At 46.0% G+C, this 21387-nt stretch overlaps 1 protein-coding gene and 1 long non-coding RNA gene across 5 annotated transcripts in view; one reads left to right on the forward strand and one right to left on the reverse strand.

Moving 5' to 3' along the window:
* Window positions 1–3946, forward strand: part of KCNAB3 (potassium voltage-gated channel subfamily A regulatory beta subunit 3) — a 31409-nt gene extending 27463 nt beyond the window's left edge. For all 3 annotated transcript variants that reach the window (XM_081167997.1, XM_081167998.1, XM_081167999.1), the window contains 2 exons: window positions 385–473; window positions 2295–3946. In XM_081167997.1, coding sequence (XP_081024123.1) covers window positions 385–473; window positions 2295–2384 — 179 coding nt within the window. In that variant the 3' untranslated portion in view covers window positions 2385–3946. The remainder of the gene's footprint in view (window positions 1–384; window positions 474–2294) is intronic.
* On the reverse strand, window positions 2952–21249 carry LOC308572315. 2 transcript variants are annotated; one of them, XR_014001705.1, is made up of 3 exons: window positions 21198–21249; window positions 16511–16600; window positions 2952–6485 (listed from the first exon to the last, which is right to left on the reverse strand). It is a non-coding gene; the product is annotated as an uncharacterized lncRNA (long non-coding RNA). The 2 variants fall into 2 exon arrangements; XR_014001706.1 differs by lacking the exon at window positions 21198–21249 and adding an exon at window positions 16847–16918.
* Between the last annotated feature and the right edge of the window lie 138 nt (window positions 21250–21387).

Here is a 21387-nt window from a genome sequence, read left to right on the forward strand (position 1 = left end):
CCACCTCTTCTACTCCTGTTGCCCTGAGGCTGATTATGGTGGTCTGAGAGCCAGCCAGCCAGCCAGCCAGCCAGCCAGGCAGCTGGTGAGGAGACCTCCAGTCCTGGGGCAGAGATGGCTGGACCCTACAACTCTTCAGGGTCTTGCTGTCCTTCCGAGGTTGGTTCCAGGGCTGGGCAGAGCTGAGGCCTGACACTCGGCAGACCCAGGAGGTTTCTCTCTTAGCCAGGGCCAGTGTGCATGAAGATGGGCCTAATTCAAGTTCTGGGGAGGTTTTAGCAGCCAGGATGGTGCCTCTTCCCCGGCCCTTTTGTTTTCTTCCAGGGTGGCAAGTTTTTAGACGGCTCTCCTTATTTGATTTCTCTTGTCTCCTCTTAACCTCAGCCTGGTGCCTCCGCTCTGAAGGCGTCAGCTCTGTCCTTCTCGGGGTCTCCAGCACCGAACAGCTCATTGAGAACTTGGGGTCCATCCAGGTAAGGAGAAGGAACAAGGGTGCAAAGTCTGGCATAAAGGATGCAAAACCTTCCCCCGTTTGTGCGCATTTATATCTTGTCCTGTCCTGAAGCTTCATGAGAGCATGAACAAATATTCATCCAGGCCAGGAGGGGGGAACCTTTTTCAGACCAAGGGCCACATTGCCTTCTGGGCAAGCTCCCGAGGGCCACCTGTCCCTGTGGTGGGCAGGGCCAGGAGCAAAAGGCAGAGGGTAGAGCAATGGGTGCAGATTTCACCTCTGTACACTCGCCTTCATTATACACCTTTAGGCGCCAGATGAAAACATTCCTCTACAAGCAGGCCTTTGGCTGATGGACATCCAGTGCCCTTTTAAATGAGTTGTGGAAGGGTGGGGATTATAGGTTTCCTGTTTTTCTTATGCATCTTACATTTTTTATATTGTGTTTTTATGTTGCAGAACACCCTGAGATCTATGGATTCAGGGTGGTATACAAATAATAATAATAATAATAATAATAATAATAATAATAATAATAATAATAATAATAATAATAATAGTTTTTGCATACGCTCACACACCCGTCTCTGTCCTATATCTAGGGAAGCATGAGGCAGGCACTATCAAGAATTCAAGGACACACCAAAAAAAAAAGAAAGAGCGAGTTCAGAGCAGGTCTGGTAGAGGTGTGGCTGGGGAGAATCCGGGGGGCCAGATAGAGGTCTGGAGGGCCACATCTCTCTCTCACACACACCCCACCAAGACCTGAGATTCTTCAGCCCTGATCTGGTTGTATTTTAAATCATTATGACCTGCTCTGGGATCTTAGGGTGAAGGGAAGGTAATAAAATAAAACCTCATCCTGGGTTTTTGGAGGCGTTCCATAGAGCCATCCTGCCTAATAGCCATTGATAGACCTCTTCTCCTTCATGAATTCCTCTCGCCTCCGCTTAAAAACAATCTAAGCACAGTGGTTATACGATGTCCGCTGTTCATTGAGCAATTGCCGCCCCACACACTTCCCAGCGTATTTTCTTGCCAGTTTCCTTACCGCAAAAAGCCTGTGGTTTCTTGTTTGGGTGAGTTTAATGGTGCGTGTTTAACTGCACAACCCAAATTTGCGGGTGAATGATCGAATCCCACCCACAAAGTCGCCATGGTCTGGAAGTGGCATTGAAAGAGGAAGAAAAGAATTACTTCTAGATTTTCTCCACATCATGCATAACCAGCTTGGTGGCTTTACAATTTCCATTTCAAATTTTAAAAAAGAAACGTGGCAAAAAGGTAGGTGGGGAGCAGGCACAACTATATAGAATAGAGAAAAGTGATCGTGAGTGGAAATGGATATTTATTTACTTTTTTTAAAACCCTCAAAGAAAAAAGTGGTGGTTAAAAAGGGGGTGGAAAGAAAAGCCAGGGCGCTAGAGAGGGTTGCACAGAGAGGGAAACTGGAACACCCTGCAGCTCTTTTTAAAATCCAGGTTTCCCCTGGCCTTTGACAGACATATGAGCCATCTTATCGAATTGCTGGCCCACTCTATTTCCCTATTTATTTTGAAAGCTTACATCCCTCCTCATTTTCAAAAGAACTTCAGCTAGCAGAATAAAATCACAGTGATAATTTTAAACAACCTAGAATGGGACTCAGCTACAATGGCAAAGAAAAAACGCTTTATATGCCTTGTCTATGCATTCTAACGCTCTGACACCAGATGGCGCTGTGGAATTCCGTTTTTGCTAACCCGATTTCTCATACAAAGTTTGCAACGTATTTTAACTGCCACTATGGCGGAAGCCTTTCCTCCTCAGTCATGCAGCCCCTCTCTTTCTCTCTCCGCAGGTTCTGACTCAGCTGACGCCCCAGGTCGTCCAGGAAATTGATGCGCTCCTGGGCAACAAGCCCAATGCAAAAAAAGAGTCCCGGGCGTAGGGACACGTTGGCGCCCGGGACGTTGCACGCTGTTGTCCCAAAGGACTGCATCGCCTCCTGCTCCTCCTCTGGGGGGGCTCCTGGCCCCACCTACCTACCCCTCCCTGCCCCACAAGCTCTCCCACCAGCTGCCGCCTCTCAACTTGGCGGGGGTGGGCAAGGAGGAGCCGCTTTGCGCATGAGAACCAAATAACCGTATACTTCCACGGCGGGCGAAGTGGGAGGGCGCTGGCGGGTTAGCGCCTGCCCCCCAAAGCCGCCTGCTTAGATTACAGTACAAATAATAAGGCATGAGCAACCCAGCTATGGGATTGGCGGGTAAGAGGCACCGCCTCCCGCTAGCGCCGGAACTGCCGGCCGCTTTGCCTCTTTCCCATATCAATACGCCTGGTTTTTAAACATGGGGCGGGCACAGCGCAACGAGGCAAAATGGGGGGAGTGGGGGAAACAAGCACATAGCTGGTGTATGATAACAATTGAGCATCCTTAGTGCATATTTACCCCCGCCGACCAAAGTCCCGTGTAGCGTTATGAGTCACTCCATTTACTTTACTTTTCTCCTCAGCATCTTGTGCTTTTGTTGGGGGGCACCCCACTAGCATAATTTGCGGGTTTTATGATGTTTCGAGGGACCGCAGAGGAGCCATCTTGGGCACGACCCAGTGGGAAGTCCTCTCGGCTAAATGAATGGGAGCTGCGCATGAGCGGGAGGGGCGCCATTTTGGATTTCCTGCCTCAGGCACCAAGATGTCTTAGTCCGGCCTTGTGTGAAGGCCCCAGTGAGGAGATAGCCCCTGTCTCTGGTGGGGATATTGTGAAGAGACAGTCCCCTTCACCCCAATTCTTCAAATTTAACCTTTCTAGAGTCCTTTTTCGGATACAAATATCATCTTTCTTCCCCTACCCATCTTTTATTCCCACTCACCCTACCCCCTCAAAACCCCCCACGTAAATTATTGCCTTGCCTCTCCAACACAACCTCCTCCCTTCACCGGCTTTCCATTCCTAAACATTTAAGGTTTATCCCCCAGGGGAAATAAAACAAATCCCACATTTTGAGGACAGTGGGGCTAGGACTTTTTGAAAGACAAATTTGTCAGTTCACGTGCTTAACATGGCCTAGTCCTGGATTACTTTTTTAAAAGGGAATAAGGTTTCTGCAGTGCAAAATCGTTGCCAGAACCTGTTTCCCCTTCCCCACCGAGTGGAGACTGGTGAGCATTCATCTCCATGGCAGGATTACGTTCCTCCATTTTGGGGGGCTAAGAAAGCCCAAAATTCATGGTTGTCGGGCGGCAAGCAAAAACCATTTTGCCCACAAGCTCCACTCAGCTTCTCCGAACAATGTTCCTCGGATGTATCTCCCCCCACCCCCTGCCCCAAAGCGTAATTCATAATGTCTTTATTTGGTTTCGCCTAATCCTTTATCTAATTTGCAGCTATTCTCCTCACTGAATGCCATTACAAATTCCCCCCTGTTACTTTTGGCAGGAAAGCAAAATTGGCTCCCTTCCTGCTCCTCAGGAGCAGCAGAAGCAGATGGCTGAGAAGAGAGAGAGAGAGAGAGAGAAAAAGACATTTCTCTCTCCTTCCCCCTCAGTTTCCCTCTGTGGTTTTTCATTTTGCCGTGAATTTCCTCCCCACCGAACCTTCCCATTTTGTTGCGGAGGTGGAGGTTGCCTTATCACTTTGGTTCTGACTTAATCTCTCTTTCTCTCTCTCTCTTTCTTTTTTTTGCATTTCATTTTTTAAAACAGAATTCCATATTCACCCTCCTCTAGGGAAAGAGCCATCTCTTCTTAAAGCAATAATATATTGGAAAAAAAGCGTCCTCAGGGTCAAAGGGTCACCTTGGGGCAGTGGGGAGAGAGGAAGGCTAGCAACCGAGTCCCCCCCCCTGAACCCCCTTGCTCCCGGGGAGCCCTGTGGCACCCTATTTTTTGCACAACTCATTGCTTTGAATCTGCTGCGCTTCCAGGGCAGGGTCAATGGCACCTGCCCCCCTCGCACTGGCTGCAAAATTATACGATGCTGTATATATATATACATATATTTTCTCTGTCGAGAATGAGTCTGCTTCGAGTTTTACTCTAGAGTAGCACTTCTGTCGCTTCCAGGAGTCTCTGCAGGGGGTTAGGGTGGGTCTGCAGGTCAGAACTGAGGCTGCTTGGGATTTCTAAGATGGCTGGCACCCACGCACACCACCCCTCTCGGTTCCCCAGATCATTCCTGAGCTTTATTTATTGCATTGTTTCCACGAGGGATAGCTCGGCCGGTAGAGCGCGAGACTCTTAATCTCAGGGTCCCGGGTTCGGGTCCCATGTTGGGCAAAAGATTCCTGCATCGCTTGGGGTTAGACTAGATGCTCCCAACTCTCCAATTCTATTATTTACATCATACCTGTTTTTCTCCAGGGAGCTCAAGGTGGATTATGTGGGTCTCCTCCCCTTCCTCGTTTAATCCTCATAGCAACGGAGGTTAGGCTGAGAAAAGGCAGCCCAAAGATCTACACCCTATAATCTTCATGACCGAGTGGGAATTTGAAACCTGGTCTCCCAGGTCCAAGTCTTTAACCACTATGTCACACTGCAATCTTTAGAGGTTTTGAACATACATTGTTATATATTTATTTATACCCTGCCTTTTACCCCAACAGGGACTCGAGGCAACTTACAGATAAAATAAGAACAGCTAAAAACATTGGGGGGGGGGGTTAAATTAAAAACATCAATAGGAAACATTAATATAATTAAATATATGTATAATCTTAACATCGACGGGCTCTCCTTCACTGGAGGTTTTTAAACAGGAGGTTGCATTGCTGACAATCAGAGATTCTTTATCTGTGGTTCCTGCATTTCAGGGGCTCGGACTGGATGACCCTGGGGCATAGCTGTCAACTTACAGATTTGAAAATAAGGGACCAGCAGCCTCGAAAATAAGGGATCAGCAGCCAAAATAAGGGATCAACAATTACTTTGATAAAATACATATTTTGTTGCATGCAAATGGCTTTAAATACCTATTTGGTCCATAAATTACCATATAGCATATATTCAATACAAAAAACCCAGCAAAAAATTGTTGTTGACAAAGGACAGCTGGACATAGAAAGGGCCCCATTACCTTCAGTAGCTTATTTAAGGGACATCATCAATAAGGGACAGCAGCAGGACGTGGCGCTGGGATAAGGGACTGTCCCGCCAAATAAGGGACACTTGACAGCTATGCCCTGGGGTTCCCTTTCCAACCCTACAATTTTTAAGATTCTATCTGTTTGTAGCCCAGATTTGTACCCCACAAAAGCTCAGGGCAAGGAATCTGTTTAGAAACTGCATAGGAAATCTGAAGTGGGGCTGGCAGGGGGGGAGACTGAGTATATTCAATTTTTAGAAGAGATTTCCAAACTGACAGGCAGATATTTTTAAATGGCAAAAGGGGGTTCAGGTCAGTTTTGCCTGGGAGCTGGACTCCTGGGCTCCTGCCCCCAGGTATGACTAGGTTGTACAAGGTGTTCTCTGTGTGTGACTCTAGTAATATTTAGCCGCCTTTTGATAATGTTCTTTTGGATCCGTAAAGGGAAGGAGGCTAGGCAAGAAAGCCCTGAAAGATTTCAAAGCGCAGAGCTCGTTCCAAGGGAGAGCAGCTCCCTCTGCAGCACAGCAGAGGCATTGCAGGGCCTGTGCACAAATTGCCCCTTTCCGAGAGAGAAGAGAGCTATTTCTACTGAAAAGCAGTCCCCCTGCAGAGACCACCTTGCAGGGATTTTTAAAAAAATGCTTGATATAAGTAGAACGGGCACGTGGCTTTCAAAGAGGGGGTTTTTTTGCCCCTTTTCTTCTTTTTTGGGTGTGTGTGTGTGTGTGTTTGGGCAGTGGGGTGGGGGCAGGGAGAGATATTTGAAATATTGAAATACTGAAATAAAGAATACATGAAGCGACAGACCTGGTCTCGCTTGGTGTTTTGTGATGCTTGTTCTTGTGATCGATGAGATGCTTTGAGAAGAGGATTTGGAAGGGGAATAAGACTCCACCGTTCAGCAATGTTCTGTCTTAAAATGCTCGTATTGTCATGACAACAATCAGTCGCAGGCATCTGTACCTGGAAAACAGTGGGGGGGAGTGACAGAGATATCTCTGCCTGGTGTGATGAACCTTGAGTCCCTGGACTCCACTCCCCATCACTTACAGTGGTGCCTCGCAAGACGAAAAGAATCCGTTCTGTTATTCTCTTCGTCTAGCAGTTTTTTCGTCTTGCAAAGCAAGCCCATTGACGGATTAGCGGCTTTTAGCGGCTTATCTGCTGATCGGATCAGCTGATTAGCGGCTTAGAAAAAGGGGGGAGGGGAAAAACCAGCAGGAACTCGCAAGACATTGTCGTCTTGCGAAGCAAGCCCATAGGAAATTCGTTTTGCGAAGCACCTCCAAAACGGAAAACCCTTTCGTCTAGCGAGTTTTCCGTCTTGCGAGGCATTCGTCTTGCGGGGCACCACTATTTATTTAGTGAGCTTCATGGCTGAATGGAGATTTGAACCCAGGCCCTTCCCAGCTCCAAGTCCAACACTCCAGCCACACGCTACACTATGCTGGACCTCATCCCCTGACCATTGAGCACGAGACTCTTAACCTCAGGGTCACGGGTTCAAGCCACACTTTGGGCCAACGTTTATTGCATTGCAGGGGGTATGGGCTAGATAATCCTTGCGATCCCTTCCAACTCTACAATTCTGTGAGTCTACCCCTGAGTTTGTGCGTCTGTGTTTGATAATGCACTGTTCTTAGGTCCACACTTTCTGACCTGGAAATGAAGCACAACAAACACTTGGCCAGACAGTCGCCGTGTGGTGGGAGACGAGAGAATAGCGCTCGCCCTCGCTTGCATAGTTTTATTGTGTTTTTAATGTTTTGTTGGGAGCCGCCCAGAGTGGCTGGGGCAACCCAGATGGGCAACATATAAATATTATTATTATTATTATATCATCATCATCATCCTAGTCTCTGCTACAGTAAGCTTCGTTCCAAGGAAGCAGGACCCTGCTCAGAGATCAGGGTAGTAAAGGTAAAGGGACCCCTGACCATTAGGTCCAGTCGTGGCCGACTCTGGGGTTGCGGCGCTCATCTCGCTTTACTGGCCGAGGGAGCCGGAGTACAGCTTCCGGGTCATGTGGCCAGCATGACTAAGCCGCTTCTGGCGAACCAGAGCAGCGCACAGAAACGCCGTTTACCTTCCCGCCGGAGTGGTATCTATTTATCTACTTGCACTTTGACATGCTTTCAAACTGTTAGGTTGGCAGGAGCAGGGACCGAGCAACGGGAGCTCACCCCGTTGCGGGGATTCGAACCGCCGACCTTCCGATCGGCAAGCCCTAGGCTCTGGTTTAACCCACAGCGCCACCCGCATCCCAGAGATCAGGGTAGCATGCAACAAAATGTACATGTTTGAAACTCTTAATCATGGGTTAGAGCCCCGAATGGGCAAAATATTCCTGCATTGCAAGGGGCTGACCCTTGGTGACTCTTCCAACTCTACAATCCTATGATTCCTATGAAACCTAATGTGTGAGGAAGCTTCCTTAACCATTGCTGGATCCATGCCTGTGCTGCCTGGTAGCTCCTTTACAAGGTTTCAAGCAGGCATGGATCCCAATAATAGTTCTGCTCTGTTTTGCCTTGGCCAGACCCCACCTGGAGTTCCGTGTCCAGTTCTGGGCACCCTAGTTTCAGAAGGATGTTGACAAGAAGGAAGGTGGGCAGAGGAGGGTGACCAGGATGTTGAAGGGTCTGGAAACCAAAGACTTATCGGGAACAGCTGAGGGATCTGGGTATGTTTAGCCTGGAAGAGAGGAGATACGATAGCTGCCTTCGCATCTCTAGTTGTTTTCTGCTGCTCCAGAGGGTAGGACCTGGACCGAAGAATTCATATGACATTCAAAGGAAATTACGCCACAGTGGCACAAAGCTTAGTCACCTCTCATTTGGATTACTGTAGTGCGCTCTACATGGGGCTGCCTTTGAAACGTGCTCAGAAACTTCAGCTGGCTCAAAGGGCTGCAGCCTGATTGTTGACTGGGACTGGTTCTAGCGAGCAGGCCATTCCCTTGCTAGAACATTTCCACTAGTGTTTCCGGGCACAATTCAAAGTGCTGGCTATGACCAATAAAGCGCTATATGGCTTAGGTCCCAACTACTGTATCTGAAAGTCTGTCTTCCCTCATATGCACCTGCCCAGGCTCTGAGATCTTGTGTCAATGCTGCCACCTCCACAGGGATGCTTGGTGGGGGCACAGGAGAGGGTCTTCTCGGTGGTGGCTGCTCCCAGGCAACTTTGGAACTCCCTGCCTAGAGAGGCCAGACTGGCTCCCTCCTTGCTGTCCTTGAGCCAGCAGGAGGAGACTTTCCTGTTCCAACAGGCTTTTGGGAACAGACTGCTTTTAATGAAAGGTCTGACGCTGTGCTGTGTTTATTGTAATTATTTGTTACAGTTTTAATAGATTTTTAAATGTATATATATAGTTTTAGTGTTTGTTTACAATGATTGGGTTTCCCCTCTATGTTTGTAGCTGTTCTTATTTTTATCCGTAAGCCACCTTGAGTCCCTGTCGGGCAAAAAGGTGGGGTGCAATTAAATGATTAATAAGAAACATTAGGAAGAACTTTCTGACGATAAGAGCTATTCAGCAGTGGAATGGGTCCCCCGGAAGGTCATGGACTCCCCTTCCTTGGAAGTTTTCAAACAGAGGCTTGGTGCCCCTCTCTCAGGAATTCTTGAATTGTGGTTCCTGATTTGCAGGGGGCTGGACTGATTTGCAGGGGGCTGGTCTGTTACCTTCCAACTGCACAGTTCTATGATTTTACAGAGGTGCTGTTAGCTGCACTTGGGACCATTTGCTCACAAAGCAGTGAGCTACAGCTCTTTGTCCCTGGCTCTTGGAGGTGAAACTCTGCCTTGGGGAGCACAACCATGTTCATGCTGTGATAAGTCCTTCAAACATTTACCAAGTGGCGTTCCATGTGCCACGGTATCCTGGGGGAACCGGTGCTTCCTCTCAGCTGCGCAATTACATTATTCAAGAGGAAATAGCTTATCAGTTACCTTCTCTGTTATTAGCCGAGAGATTGGCGAGTCACAAACCCAAGCGCCTTCGGCACATGAGAAGTTTCACCGCTGCTGCCGGCACGAGGTGCAGGTTGAAACAGGAGCACCGCAGTCTGAGGAGGGGGAATCTTTGCATCAACTCTCATGAAAAACACACAGTAAAAGGTGCCCGTCTTTTTAGATCTATGGCCATTCTCATGATGGGGAGAGTTGAGCCCATCAAGCATATACATTGTGCTTCCTATCTGGTTTCCTTTTCACCAGGGCAAGGCAAGCGATGGAAATTGCAACATGAGTTGTCAAGCCGCTTGCATTGTTGGAAGGAGCAGGCGGCGCCTACAATTATCACGCTTATGAGCATCCCTCGCCAAGAAAGCAAGAGGCACGCATTAGGCTACGCTCCTGTCATAGATTAAGCCGGTGTTGTTTATGGGACCCCTCCAGCAAGCAAGCTGATCCCAGTTACACAGTTTTCTTAATCTGATTTCTTCGCCTGAAGAATTCAGTATAGGGTTGTAACGTCTGATTGCTTCATCAGTTAGATTAAAAATGCTTTGGGTCAACTGAGGTGTCCTTTAATCAGGTGTGTGTGTGTGTGTGTGTGTGTGTGTGTGTGTGCGCGCGCGCGCGCGCGCATCACACATGGAGTGGGCCCTGCAACAAAGTGTTGCAGTATGAAGTGCTTCTGTTCAGGGTTCCAAGTACACCACCACTACCACCCCGACAGCAGTTTGTGCCCATTGAACATGCTTAGTCTTCATATCAATGGGCAACTCACTCTTCCATCCCCAGTACAGTGGTACCTCGGGGTAAGTACTTAATTCGTTCCGGAGGTCCGTTCTTAACCTGAAACTGTTCTTAACCTGAAGAAGCACAAACTTTAGCTAATGGGGCTTCCAGCTGCCGCTGCGCCACCAGAGCATGATTTCTGTTCTCATCCTAAAGCAAAGTTCTTAACCTGAAGCACTATTTCTGGGTTAGCGGAGTCTGTAACCTGAAGTGTATGTAGCCCGAGGTACCACTGTAATGTCTAAAAATAGCTTTGCAGCGTGAACCAGGAAGTGACATAGCCACTCAACATGATTTCCATGGCCCAGCCATATCTGTATATATATATGCTTTCACTCACATGCACGTTCATAGAATCATAAGAGTTGGAAGGGACCCCGAGGGTCATCTAGTCCAACCCCCTGCAATGCGGCAATCTCAACTAAAGAATCCATGACAAGTGGCCATCCAAACTCTCCTTAGGAGAGTCCACCGCCTTCCCAGGGAGTCTGTTCCACTGTCAAATGACTCTTGCCATCAGAAATCTTAATACTGAAATAAAAAATTTAAGGTCTTATGTATATAATAAAAATTCATAAATGTACCAAGCAAACACGTACATAAATATATAAACCACATGTCTGGAGCAGCACAGGAAAACAGCCCTGGAACCATTTTGACTCCCAAGCTGACCAAATGATTTCTCTGCAAAGTCAAATGGAAAAGCCTCCCCACTGTCTTTTCCTTCACAAATCCTATCTTAAGGGTATGTCTGTGTATGAATAGGGTGAGCCTGTGACCTGGCTCAGGAACTAAGTATTTGTCATTACAAAAGACTGGCCAGGCTCCCCAGGGTATCCAATCAAGTAAGCATTAACAGGTAACTTGCCAGGCAGGAGGTAAACAACCCACTCAGATTTCTGCTGTAGACCGCTTCTTCTGTGATGTAGGTATGATGTTTCTGGGGTGGTCTTGGACTCCAAGGCAGGCAATTTAAAATGTCTATATAAGGGTGGACACACCTTTGTTCTGGGTCCTGCTCCTTTCCTGCGTGAGAGGGGAGCACCCTGTTGCAACAGATCAATAAAGATCAGGCTTACGAGCTGCTTTGCTTCTCAATATTCTCTGGTTGGCCTCTGTTATTTTCTCCGACCGATGGAGAACCTACAAATGATTCTATAATGGCTCTTGTGACACTCATAAGGGAATAAGGGCAGATTTTCGTTTATTACAATACTCTCCCAGCAGAAGTTCATGCCTTGCCTTGGGTAAATCTTCTGGGAAAGATAATCTCATTGTTGGGGTCTGGCCAGCCTAAACGCCACACTCTATAGTTCTCTTATCCTGTGAGGGATGGCACGAACTGGGGTTGGAGTGACTGACTCTGAGTGTGTGTGTGTGTGCAAGTGCAATATAGGCTAATAATACAGACCTGCTTTATAGGGTTGTTAGAAGGATTACAGAGGTAATGTATGTGAAGCGTACAGAGCACTCAATAAATGGTAAAAATTGTTGTTGTTATCTTGGGATTAGCATGTACTGATTTGCCAAGCCAGAATTTATAACGCCACTCTCACTATTTAGAAAGAGGCTGACTCATGCAATCTGCAGCAGTGGCAGCTGCAGTTGGCAGCTCCCTGTCTCTTGGCTCCTGCCAATTCTCTCTCCGTATCCTTAAGTGAACGAATTGAATCAGTGGATTCACTCTGCAGCTGGGACTGAATCAAGAAAGCAGGAAGGGGAGGGCAAAGGAGGAAGCTTTGGAAAGCTGTGAGATCATGCAAGGAAGGCGAGGCGACAGCAGCAGCAAGCAGATCAGTGCTGGAAGGATGGCGAGGAATAAAGACGAGGCCCTTTGAGGCCACGAGAATTGCACATCGCTGACCTAGTATCACACTTCAGGCTCTTGCAAGAATTTTGCAGGCTTGGCAGCAAACTCATTCTCCAAATGTGATTGCTTAATGTACCAAAACAGCATCATCCACGCTCACAGGAGGGGCATATATAAGCAGGGTCAGGCAAAGTCTAAGGCTTGCAGAAGTACAAAAAATATTGTAATGCCCAACCACAATCTCTGAGTGGTGAGAGACTGCAGGGGTTTCAGCCCTTTTCCAGGGATTGGTTTCCTTTGAATGAAGGTCACTCAGGGCATTGTCCAGATTGACAGCAAACCCACAACAATATTGAGGGGGCAGAAAAGCTTAAATGTGACGGGGGTGCAAGAAAAACAACACCCATATCAATGAAGAAAAAGTATGCTCAATGCCATGGTATGCAGGCTAACTGGAGGGGCAACAAATGGAATGGAGTATTCTGGAACAGGACATGACTAGCTAATGGGGTGGGACGCGGGTGGCGCTGTGGGTTAAACTACAGAGCCTAGGGTTTGCCGATCAGAAGGTCAGCGGTTCGAATCCCTGTGACGGGGTGAGCTCCTGTTGCTCGGTCTCTGCTCCTGCCAACCTAGCAGTTCGAAAGCACAAGGTGCAAGTAGATAAATAGGTACCGTACCGGAGGGGAGGTAAACGGCGTTTCCATGTGCAGCTCTGGTTCGCCAGAAGCGGCTTAGTCATGCTGGCGACATGACCCAGAAGCTGTACGCCGGCTCCCTCGACCAGTAAAGCCAGATGAGCGCTGCAACCCCAGAGTCGTCTGCGACTGGACCCAATGGTCAGGGGTCCCTTTACCTTTAGCTAATGGGGTGGGAACCTGAACAGGAGCACTCCTCACACTGCAACATTTTGTTGCAGGTCATATTACCTAAAGAACAGGAGTCAAAGGAGCAGACAGAAATCAAAAAATAGACCGTTTGAATTCCTGTGATCTGCTCCTTTCCCTTCATTGCACACCCCCAGTGTAAATGAGGGTGGAAAGTCGCAGAAATTTGTGGGACTGGATTTCTCCACTACAGTCTCAGATCTTTGCTGCAATATAACATTAATGTTCACAACCATCAAGCTAGGCTCTGGAGACTTCCATGAACCTGAAAGATAGCATATTTACTCTTTACTTCATCCTGACTGGTGTTTCATGCAGAGACAATTTTGTCAGGCTCAGCCATTCCCAGCTATTTCAAATTCCCTTGTGATAGCCAGGTGTTGTCAGAGATCGTTGCAGCTGCCAAGAATGAAATTTGCATGAGCTTCTGTCCTCAACCGGTTTGATGGCTTCCTGTTTACCTGGGAGATGTTGCTTCTGCGGGCAAGGAAGGGAGTCATAACACCCAGATCCAATATCATCTCAAATGGGTCTGGAGAGCACCTCCAGTTGGGAACAGCTATGCCTCTGTGGCTGATCTGTACAGTGCCTAGTTGTTGTTTAGTCGTTTAGTCGTGTCAGACTCCTCGTGACCCCTGGACCAGAGCATGCCAGGCACTCCTGTCTTCCACTGCCTCCAGCAGTTTGGTCAAACTCATGCCAGTAGCTTCGAGAACACTGTCCAGCCATCTCGTCCTCTTTCATCCCCTTCTCCTTGCACCCTCCATCTTTTCCAACATCAGGGTCTTTGCCAGGGAGTCTTCTCTTCTCATGAGGTGGCCAAAGTACTGGAGTCTCAGCTTCAGGATCTGTCCTTCCAGTGAGCACTCAGGGCTGATTTCCTTCAGAATGGATAGGTTTGATCTTCTTGCAGTCCATGGGATTCTCAAGAGTCTCCTCCAGCACCATAATTCAAAAGCAGCAATTCTTCGGCGATCAGCCTACAGTGCCTAGTACAAGCCCCCAAAAGAGTAGCTGACTGTTCATGAAATCAAGAGCAAGATTTACTGTGGCACCGGCTTTCATGGACTAGATCCCACTCTGTCAAATGCATAAACTGTTATCGTCAGCTGGCAGACTGAGGGACCTAGGGTATGTTTAGCCTAGAAAAGAGAAGACTGAGAGGAGTTATCATAGCCATCTTCAAATATCCAAAGACCTGTCACATGGAAGATGGAGCAAGCATGTTTTCTCCTACTCTGGAGGGTAGGAGCCATGCCAATGGATTCAAGTTACGAGAAAGGAAAAGAACTTTCTGACAGCAAGAGCTGTTTGGCAGTGGAATGGACTCCCTTGGAAAGTGGTGGACTCCTTGGAGGTTTTTAAGCAGAGGTTGGATGGCCATCTGTCATGGATGCTTTAGTTGAGATTCCTGAATTGCTGGGGGTTGGACTAGATGTCCCTAGAGCCCCTTCCAACTCTACAGTTCTGTGATTCTAGCAAGGGGAATGTACACAGTGGGGACAAGCAGTTTTGAAATACAAGATGTACAGCTTGAGACATTTCCATGCAAAGCTCATGACTACAGTCATTGTTCACAATGCTAACTGGTGATAACCCAGTCTTCCTAGCTAGCTCTACAACATCTAAAGTGGTAGCAGAAACCCTGGTCTCAACTGAGCCCCAAACAAATAGAATCAAACTTGCAAATGAATTCTAGTTCAGTGTTAAAAATATAAACATTGGAAAAACCAAAGTAGATGGCTTTTCCCCCTCATAGTCCTTTCCCCTGACTCCCATTTGCCCTCTAGATCAGCATTTGCCAACTTGGAGCCCACTGGGTCTTTTGGACTACAACTCCCATCAGTCCCAGCTGGCATATGGCTAATAGGAGTTGTAGTCCAAAACACCTGAAGACTGGTGAAAGCTGATGTAGATCATGAACGGTGCTGCCCAACAGGAATCATATCTCATAATTCACTAGCGCGAGCAAAGGATGTGGTTGTCAGCCTTGCCCTAACACCTCACGAGGCACGGGACCTTCTCAGCGAAGAAGGGAATGCTTGGGATGACTTATTCCACCTGGCATAGCTTTGTGATCACTCACCCACTCAAAAATGTTGCCTCACTCCAGCTTAGGTGGTGGGAATGGGTGTTGTAGGAAAATGCCCTTTCTATACACTTTAACCGGGTGAGCCGATCCTTCTGCAAATGGCATTAGTAACAAAATTGGAGTCAATTGTGGGTAGAAAAGTAACACAGCACCACAAGGAAACGTGGCAGTGAAAACTGCCACAAATGAAGAGGCCTCTGACAGGTGAGCATATTTAAGAGGCCAGAAATTCCCTTGAACATCAACTAACTGCCATCAATCACAACCTCTACATATTTATTCCAGCTGTTGCTTTAAAGGGGAAAAAAAACTTTCTATGCAAATACTGTCAGTGAAGGGAGGTCAGATGTGGGGTGTGGGGGTGGCTATGGGATGCGATTGAAGGGCAGGGTGATGCCCTCTCTATGCCACGGGGTCAGGACTAAGGGGGTGTTCCAGACTGAGACGGCTGCATGTGTACGTGCATTGTTGCACAAGGTTAAAACCCTGAGGGTAATTTCTGGTTGAAGGCTCAGTCAACACACGGAGCAACCAGGAAACAGCTGCTATCTCCATACTTGGGGGCGAAAAAATTCAAATCCTGCTTTCTGCACTCCCCGGCAGGGAGAAGCTGGCACTGGGAGGCTTCCTGGATGGCCAGCCAAAGAACTGGAGCCCTGACCTCATCAGAAAGCTCTCCCTGCCAAGGCCCCAGACAGACACGCCAACAGGATGACTCATGCTCAGGCAATTGAGCAGGTTTTTGACACTCTTGGCCCTTAAGATACAACAGTCAGACCAATGCAAATTTAGCCCTCTCTATCATATCCTCTCTGAGAGCAGAGAACAGGACCCCGGTGGAGTCATCAGTCCTAGTGTACACAGACCCAAAGCAAAATCTTGTTTGCCTTTCCAGTAAATCTTATTTGTCCAAGGCGAAAATTGGTTCAAGCAAGGGGGATTTCCGGCACTTGCGGTCAACAAACATTAAACTCTCCCATTACCTCAGAGGGTTTCCCCAACAAGATTTCACCAGCGCAATGTCTCTGCCTACTGAGCAGCACACAGTGCTTTAGTGCCAAAAAGCCAGCCTGGACCCAATGCAGTGAGCAGTCCCCCCATCTTATTTAATATCTCCCTAGATACACACACACTGCTCCCCTCTCAGGAGTCCATCATCACCACCCCTCAGAGGCGGATAATCCCTTGCAGCAAAGAAATCACAACCTACTGGGAATTTAAGCATTAGCATATTTATAAACTTTCATACACACATCACTGGCTGAGATAATGTTTCAACTGCTTTTAGAAAGTTTTAAGAGTGATTTTAGAATGCTTTTAAGATTGATGTGTTCTCTGCCCTGGGCTCCTTCGGGAGGAAGGGTGGAATAGAAGTTGAATTTAGGCAATAGTAACAATAACTAATATGCGTATACAGTGCTATTTTTCTAGAAAAAGAGGTGCTGGGACTCACCATGAATGCCTCCCTTGTCAATGGCACCCACCTGAGGTTGTGGTGAGTTTGGGCTGGAAAAAAAGCCCAGTGCTCCATGGTTTGGAGGGACTGTAAATAGCAAAGGTGGTTGTAATTATTCTTCTGCCTGGCCTTCAGAAAACCTAGGGTCCCATTGTTGCAGGGAAACACACACACACACCCCATCATTCAGTTTGTACAAACACGACACACACACACACTCACACAAATCAGCCATACATCGGATCTGTACCGTTCCACTTTTATTTTACACCGTGAAAGAAGGACTATCAAAAGGGGGAAACTTGACACAAGGCAGCCATAATCCAAGCTTACCAACACGTCCGCAGTGAGCCCTACCCGGTTGGCATGCCAACCTTGATGGTCAGAAGATCATTACACTCACAAAGGACCTGCATAGGGAAGTGGATTCAGTATGGACTGAAACAGAGGACAGTGACCAACCTTTCCCTCTGGGGGCAGGAAACAGTTAACTCCTCTTTGTCCTCAGGAATGTAATTATGGATGAGGGGGAAAGGAGGAATGGGACAGGTGACAAGACACTCAGGGTTACCACCACAACTCCTCCTCTTTGTGATGTGTCAATGCTGTAGTCATGATGTAGTCTTAGGGGTGTAGCATGGGGGATTAGTAGCTAATAAAAGTTGGGGTCTTCTTTTGTTCGGGGCTTCCATCTTGTTCCACCTTGTGGCAGGTGGGAGTCCTGTCATGACAGTCTTCAATAAAGACCAAGCCTACTGGCTGCTGTTTTGCTCTGGTATTCCTGGCTGGTGTCCTAGTTTTTTTTTGTCCAAGGGAGCCCTCAGATTTCTCCGTTAACACCATGCATGGCTGTACTTTGGCAGTGTTAGAAACTGGGATAGGAATCTAGGAGCCATGTGGCTCCTGGGGCCTAGGTTGTGGGCACCAAAACAAAATGTCTAGGCATCCTTTTTTTTTGCTGCCGTGCTACCAGACCGGGCACCCTGGGAGCATTGTTCCTATTTTGCTGTCAGACGAATCAGGTGGTCTGCAGGGTTGAACGGCAGCAAAAGATGCGAGTCTTTTGCTACCGCAGTGCCTGGCAAACCAGCTGACAGCAGCCCAGACATCTCCCAGTGCCAAAAGGCTGGTTGCTTGTCAAAAAGTGCTACTAGCACCCGGCTAATTTCGAACGCTGGTACTTCCTACCCACACGCATTATCCCATTATCCTCATAATCTGAGAGGCAAGCAAGACTTCCTGATTCCGCAAGTCTCCCCAAACCTAACCCAACTATTTGCTATACTTTCACCTGCCCCTCCATCCTCTTTCTTTTCCCACCCGTCCAGGCTAGGCAAATGCACGCCCACTATCAAGATCTATCAGACTTCCTGGCATCAGAGACAGGGCCTTGGCATCAGAGGCACCTCAATACTCCCTTTTTTTTATAAAATACTCCCTTTTTTATAAAAAAAAAACTCCTGACCTTTTAAAACATACAGTGGTACCTCAGTAGTAGATAGGTAGCCGTGTTGGTCTGCCATAGTCAAAATAAAAAATTCCTTCCAGTAGCACCTTAAAGACCAACTAAGTTAGTTCTTGGTATGAGCTTTCGGGTATCTGAAGAAGTGTGCATGCACACGAAAGCTCATACCAAGAACTAACTTAGTTGGTCTTTAAGGTGCTACTGGAAGGAATTTTTTATTTTGACAGTGGTACCTCAGGTTACATACGCTTCAGGATACATATGCTTCAAGTTACAGCCTCCGCTAACCCAGAAATAGTACCTTGGGTTAAGAACTTTGTTTCATGATGAGAACAGAAATAGCGCGACGGCAGCGCAGCAGCAGTGGGAGGTCCCATTAGCTAAAGTGGTGCCTTCAGGTTAAGAACAGTTTCAGGTTAAGAACGGACCTCTGGAACGAATTAAGTACATAACCAGAGGTACCACTGTATTTGTTTCAAACTGCGCTCTACTGAAAGTACCGTGAACCAGGTTTTAAACTGCTCTTTTTCACTTTCTAAAAAATGGATTGCCTTATTGATTTTTTTATTATAGCACAAACTAATTGTTCTGCCATCATCTATCCATACTTGTACATTTATAAATAAATCATTATGAATTTGAATGCATAATTCATATGCTGCCATAGCAATTCCTGTTCAAGAATGAGAAATCTTCATATGCATGAGGGGCGATACTGAATTTCTGCTTTCCCCTTTCTTCCCGCAAACACATTATGCTTAGGCATTGCGGCTGCATGCTGTACTTTAATGAGCCACTCTTTTTTCTGTAGGCATATTGTGCTAATGCCATTTAGCAGCTATTATATTAAAATTGCCACTGTTATTAAGGTTCCCACTATATTTTGGTGCTCAGGTGACATCCATCATTGTTTGAAAAACCTAACAGAATTCGTAGAGGATTCAAAGTACTGTACATCCTTCTGTTTATGTAATGACATTTCCCCCTAAACTGCTGGTTGTTTACACATAAAGTCAGCTTCAGATTTCCCGTACTTGAAGGATACAAAGCACCTGCTGTGTAAATAGAAAGCCCAATGTTACAACATTCAGCATCTCCAAATTATGGGCAGGAAAGAAACCCTAAAACCCTGAACTGCTGCCAGGTAGTATAGGCAATACTCAGGTAGATGGACTCAGGCTACAATCACAAGGCAGTTCATATAGTCCCACAACATTAAGATATACCATATCTTCCCATGTATAAGACGCCTCCATGTATAAGTCGCCCCCTACTTTTGGGGACCCCAAATTTAGAAAATGGGCATATGCACTATCTGTGTATAAGACGCCCCCAACCTTAAAGTAAAAAAACCCCTAGCCTTATACACAGAAAAGTACGGTAATTTTGCCAGGCATTGTGGATAGCTTCATTTGTACTTTTAAAATAGTTTTATTTGGTGGAGGGAGGTTAAAAAAGAAGTTATCTTCTTAAATGCTCTGGGAGGGCTCCTGCCAGCAGCTGAAGACTGTTTTATTCCAACAAGCTTTTGGGAGCTGTTTTTAAGCAAAGGGCGTTTAATAGTGCCATGCTGTTTTTGCTATCTGTAAGTTAATAGATTTGTGTTTATATTGTTTTAATTCTACTACTAGAGTTTAATTACTTTTTATGTGAATGACTTTCTACTGGGTTGTATAAACAAAGATCATAGGAATAAGATAATACAGTAATGATAATAATGATAATAAACAGGCCAAGTCTCACATCATTCATTTATCACGAAAATAGCATAATAAATTTGCAGTACTGTAATATCTACAACTTTTGGTTCATTATTAGTGGTCAATGTATATGTTCTTAGCTTGCGAATTGCTTTAAACAAAATGGAAACAGGATATAACAGAGTTGACAGATAACAGTCAACACTGCATAGCTAAATGCCTAATCAGAAGCCCTTATGGTTGTGCTTAGATTAAGTATGAGTAATACTCATTTTTCCTCTTATGTCACCAGTGAGACAATATAAAATGTTGGTATATTGATGAACATGGGAATGGGGTTCAAAATGAAGATAATAATTTATGTTAAAATTTAAATATAGATCAACCAGATTGAGCCAAATGCTGATGTGGGGGATTGTTCCTATTCTGGAATACTGGCATAAATTCGAAGTTAATTATGAAATTAATTGGCATCAGGACAAAGCCATTTTTCTTGATCTGTCCACATGTCAACTGTAGTTTATTTGTTAATCTCTCAGAGTCCTGCTGTTTTATACTGATGGTTTTATTGTTGTGCCAGAAATCTTTCCAGTGTCTGGTTGTGTCTTGTCGCTTGTAATAAATGGCTTATCATGTAAATCCAGATTGTTGTCTTGAAATATATTTAATAAAGCTAATTCTGGTTTGAGACTTCCCAGTGTTGTTCTGTTATTTTATTAATTTCTGGAATATCAAATTTCAGAAAAGCTGGATTTTTGAAAATTCCCATTGATGTTTAAGTTTGTTAACTATTATCTTTAGCTTTTTGTATTTTAATCTGTGTTGTTTTAATTTTATTGTAAGCCGCGCTGAGTCCCCACTCTCGGAAAAAGGTGGGATAGAAATGAATAAATATTATTTTTATTACGGTAATTGTGATGATGTTTGTGATGATTATATATTCATTCATACTCCTCATTTTTCCCTGACGAGGATTCGAAGGTGTCTTACAGATAAAATATAAACACTGGGTGGTGTGGGGGTTTTTTTTGTTTTTTTAAAACACAATGAAAATCAACTGAACATTATTGGAATTAAAACCATATAAACAAAACAACCACAACAAAATAATGCATGCTAAAAGTAAAGAAACAAGGTTGCCACACCTTTCAGTTTCGTGGCACAGACAGAAATCAGATTGGTGTAGCTGGTGAAGATTTAAGGATGTTAATGTTCAAGTTAAATTTTATAAGACTTGTGACTTGGGAAACCGTTAAAAGGATATGCAATGAAATTCAACCAAGGGGAAGCGGGGAAGTCACTTAACAAAGTTAATAAGTGTAATTTTCAATAAGGCTATGATTTATGTTTGTTTGTCTTATGTGTTTGTTTATAATATTGTGAAAACCAGTAATATATTTTTTTTTGGAAAAAACAACAAAATAATGCATGCTAAAAGTAAAGAAACAGGGTTGCCACACCTTTCAGTTTCGTGGCTCAAAATCAGATTGGTGTGGCTGTTCTTCCCGCATCACTTTACCTCAGAAGCCTCACCAGTTGGATTTCTGCCTGAGTCAACAGGTTGCTGGGAGGGGGGCGCCTCTCCCGCCTGCCCTCCCCGCCCTCCACCAATCGCCTCCCAGATTTTTTCCCGCCTTTTCCCCCCTTTGAAAGAGGACTGGGGAGGCGTGGCCTTTCGCCGCGCGCCGCCCCTCTATAGCTCCGCATTG

This window comes from Podarcis bocagei (genome assembly GCF_964188305.1).
Source record: "Podarcis bocagei genome assembly, chromosome: 13".
In the NCBI taxonomy this organism is placed as follows: Eukaryota; Metazoa; Chordata; class Lepidosauria; order Squamata; family Lacertidae; genus Podarcis; species Podarcis bocagei.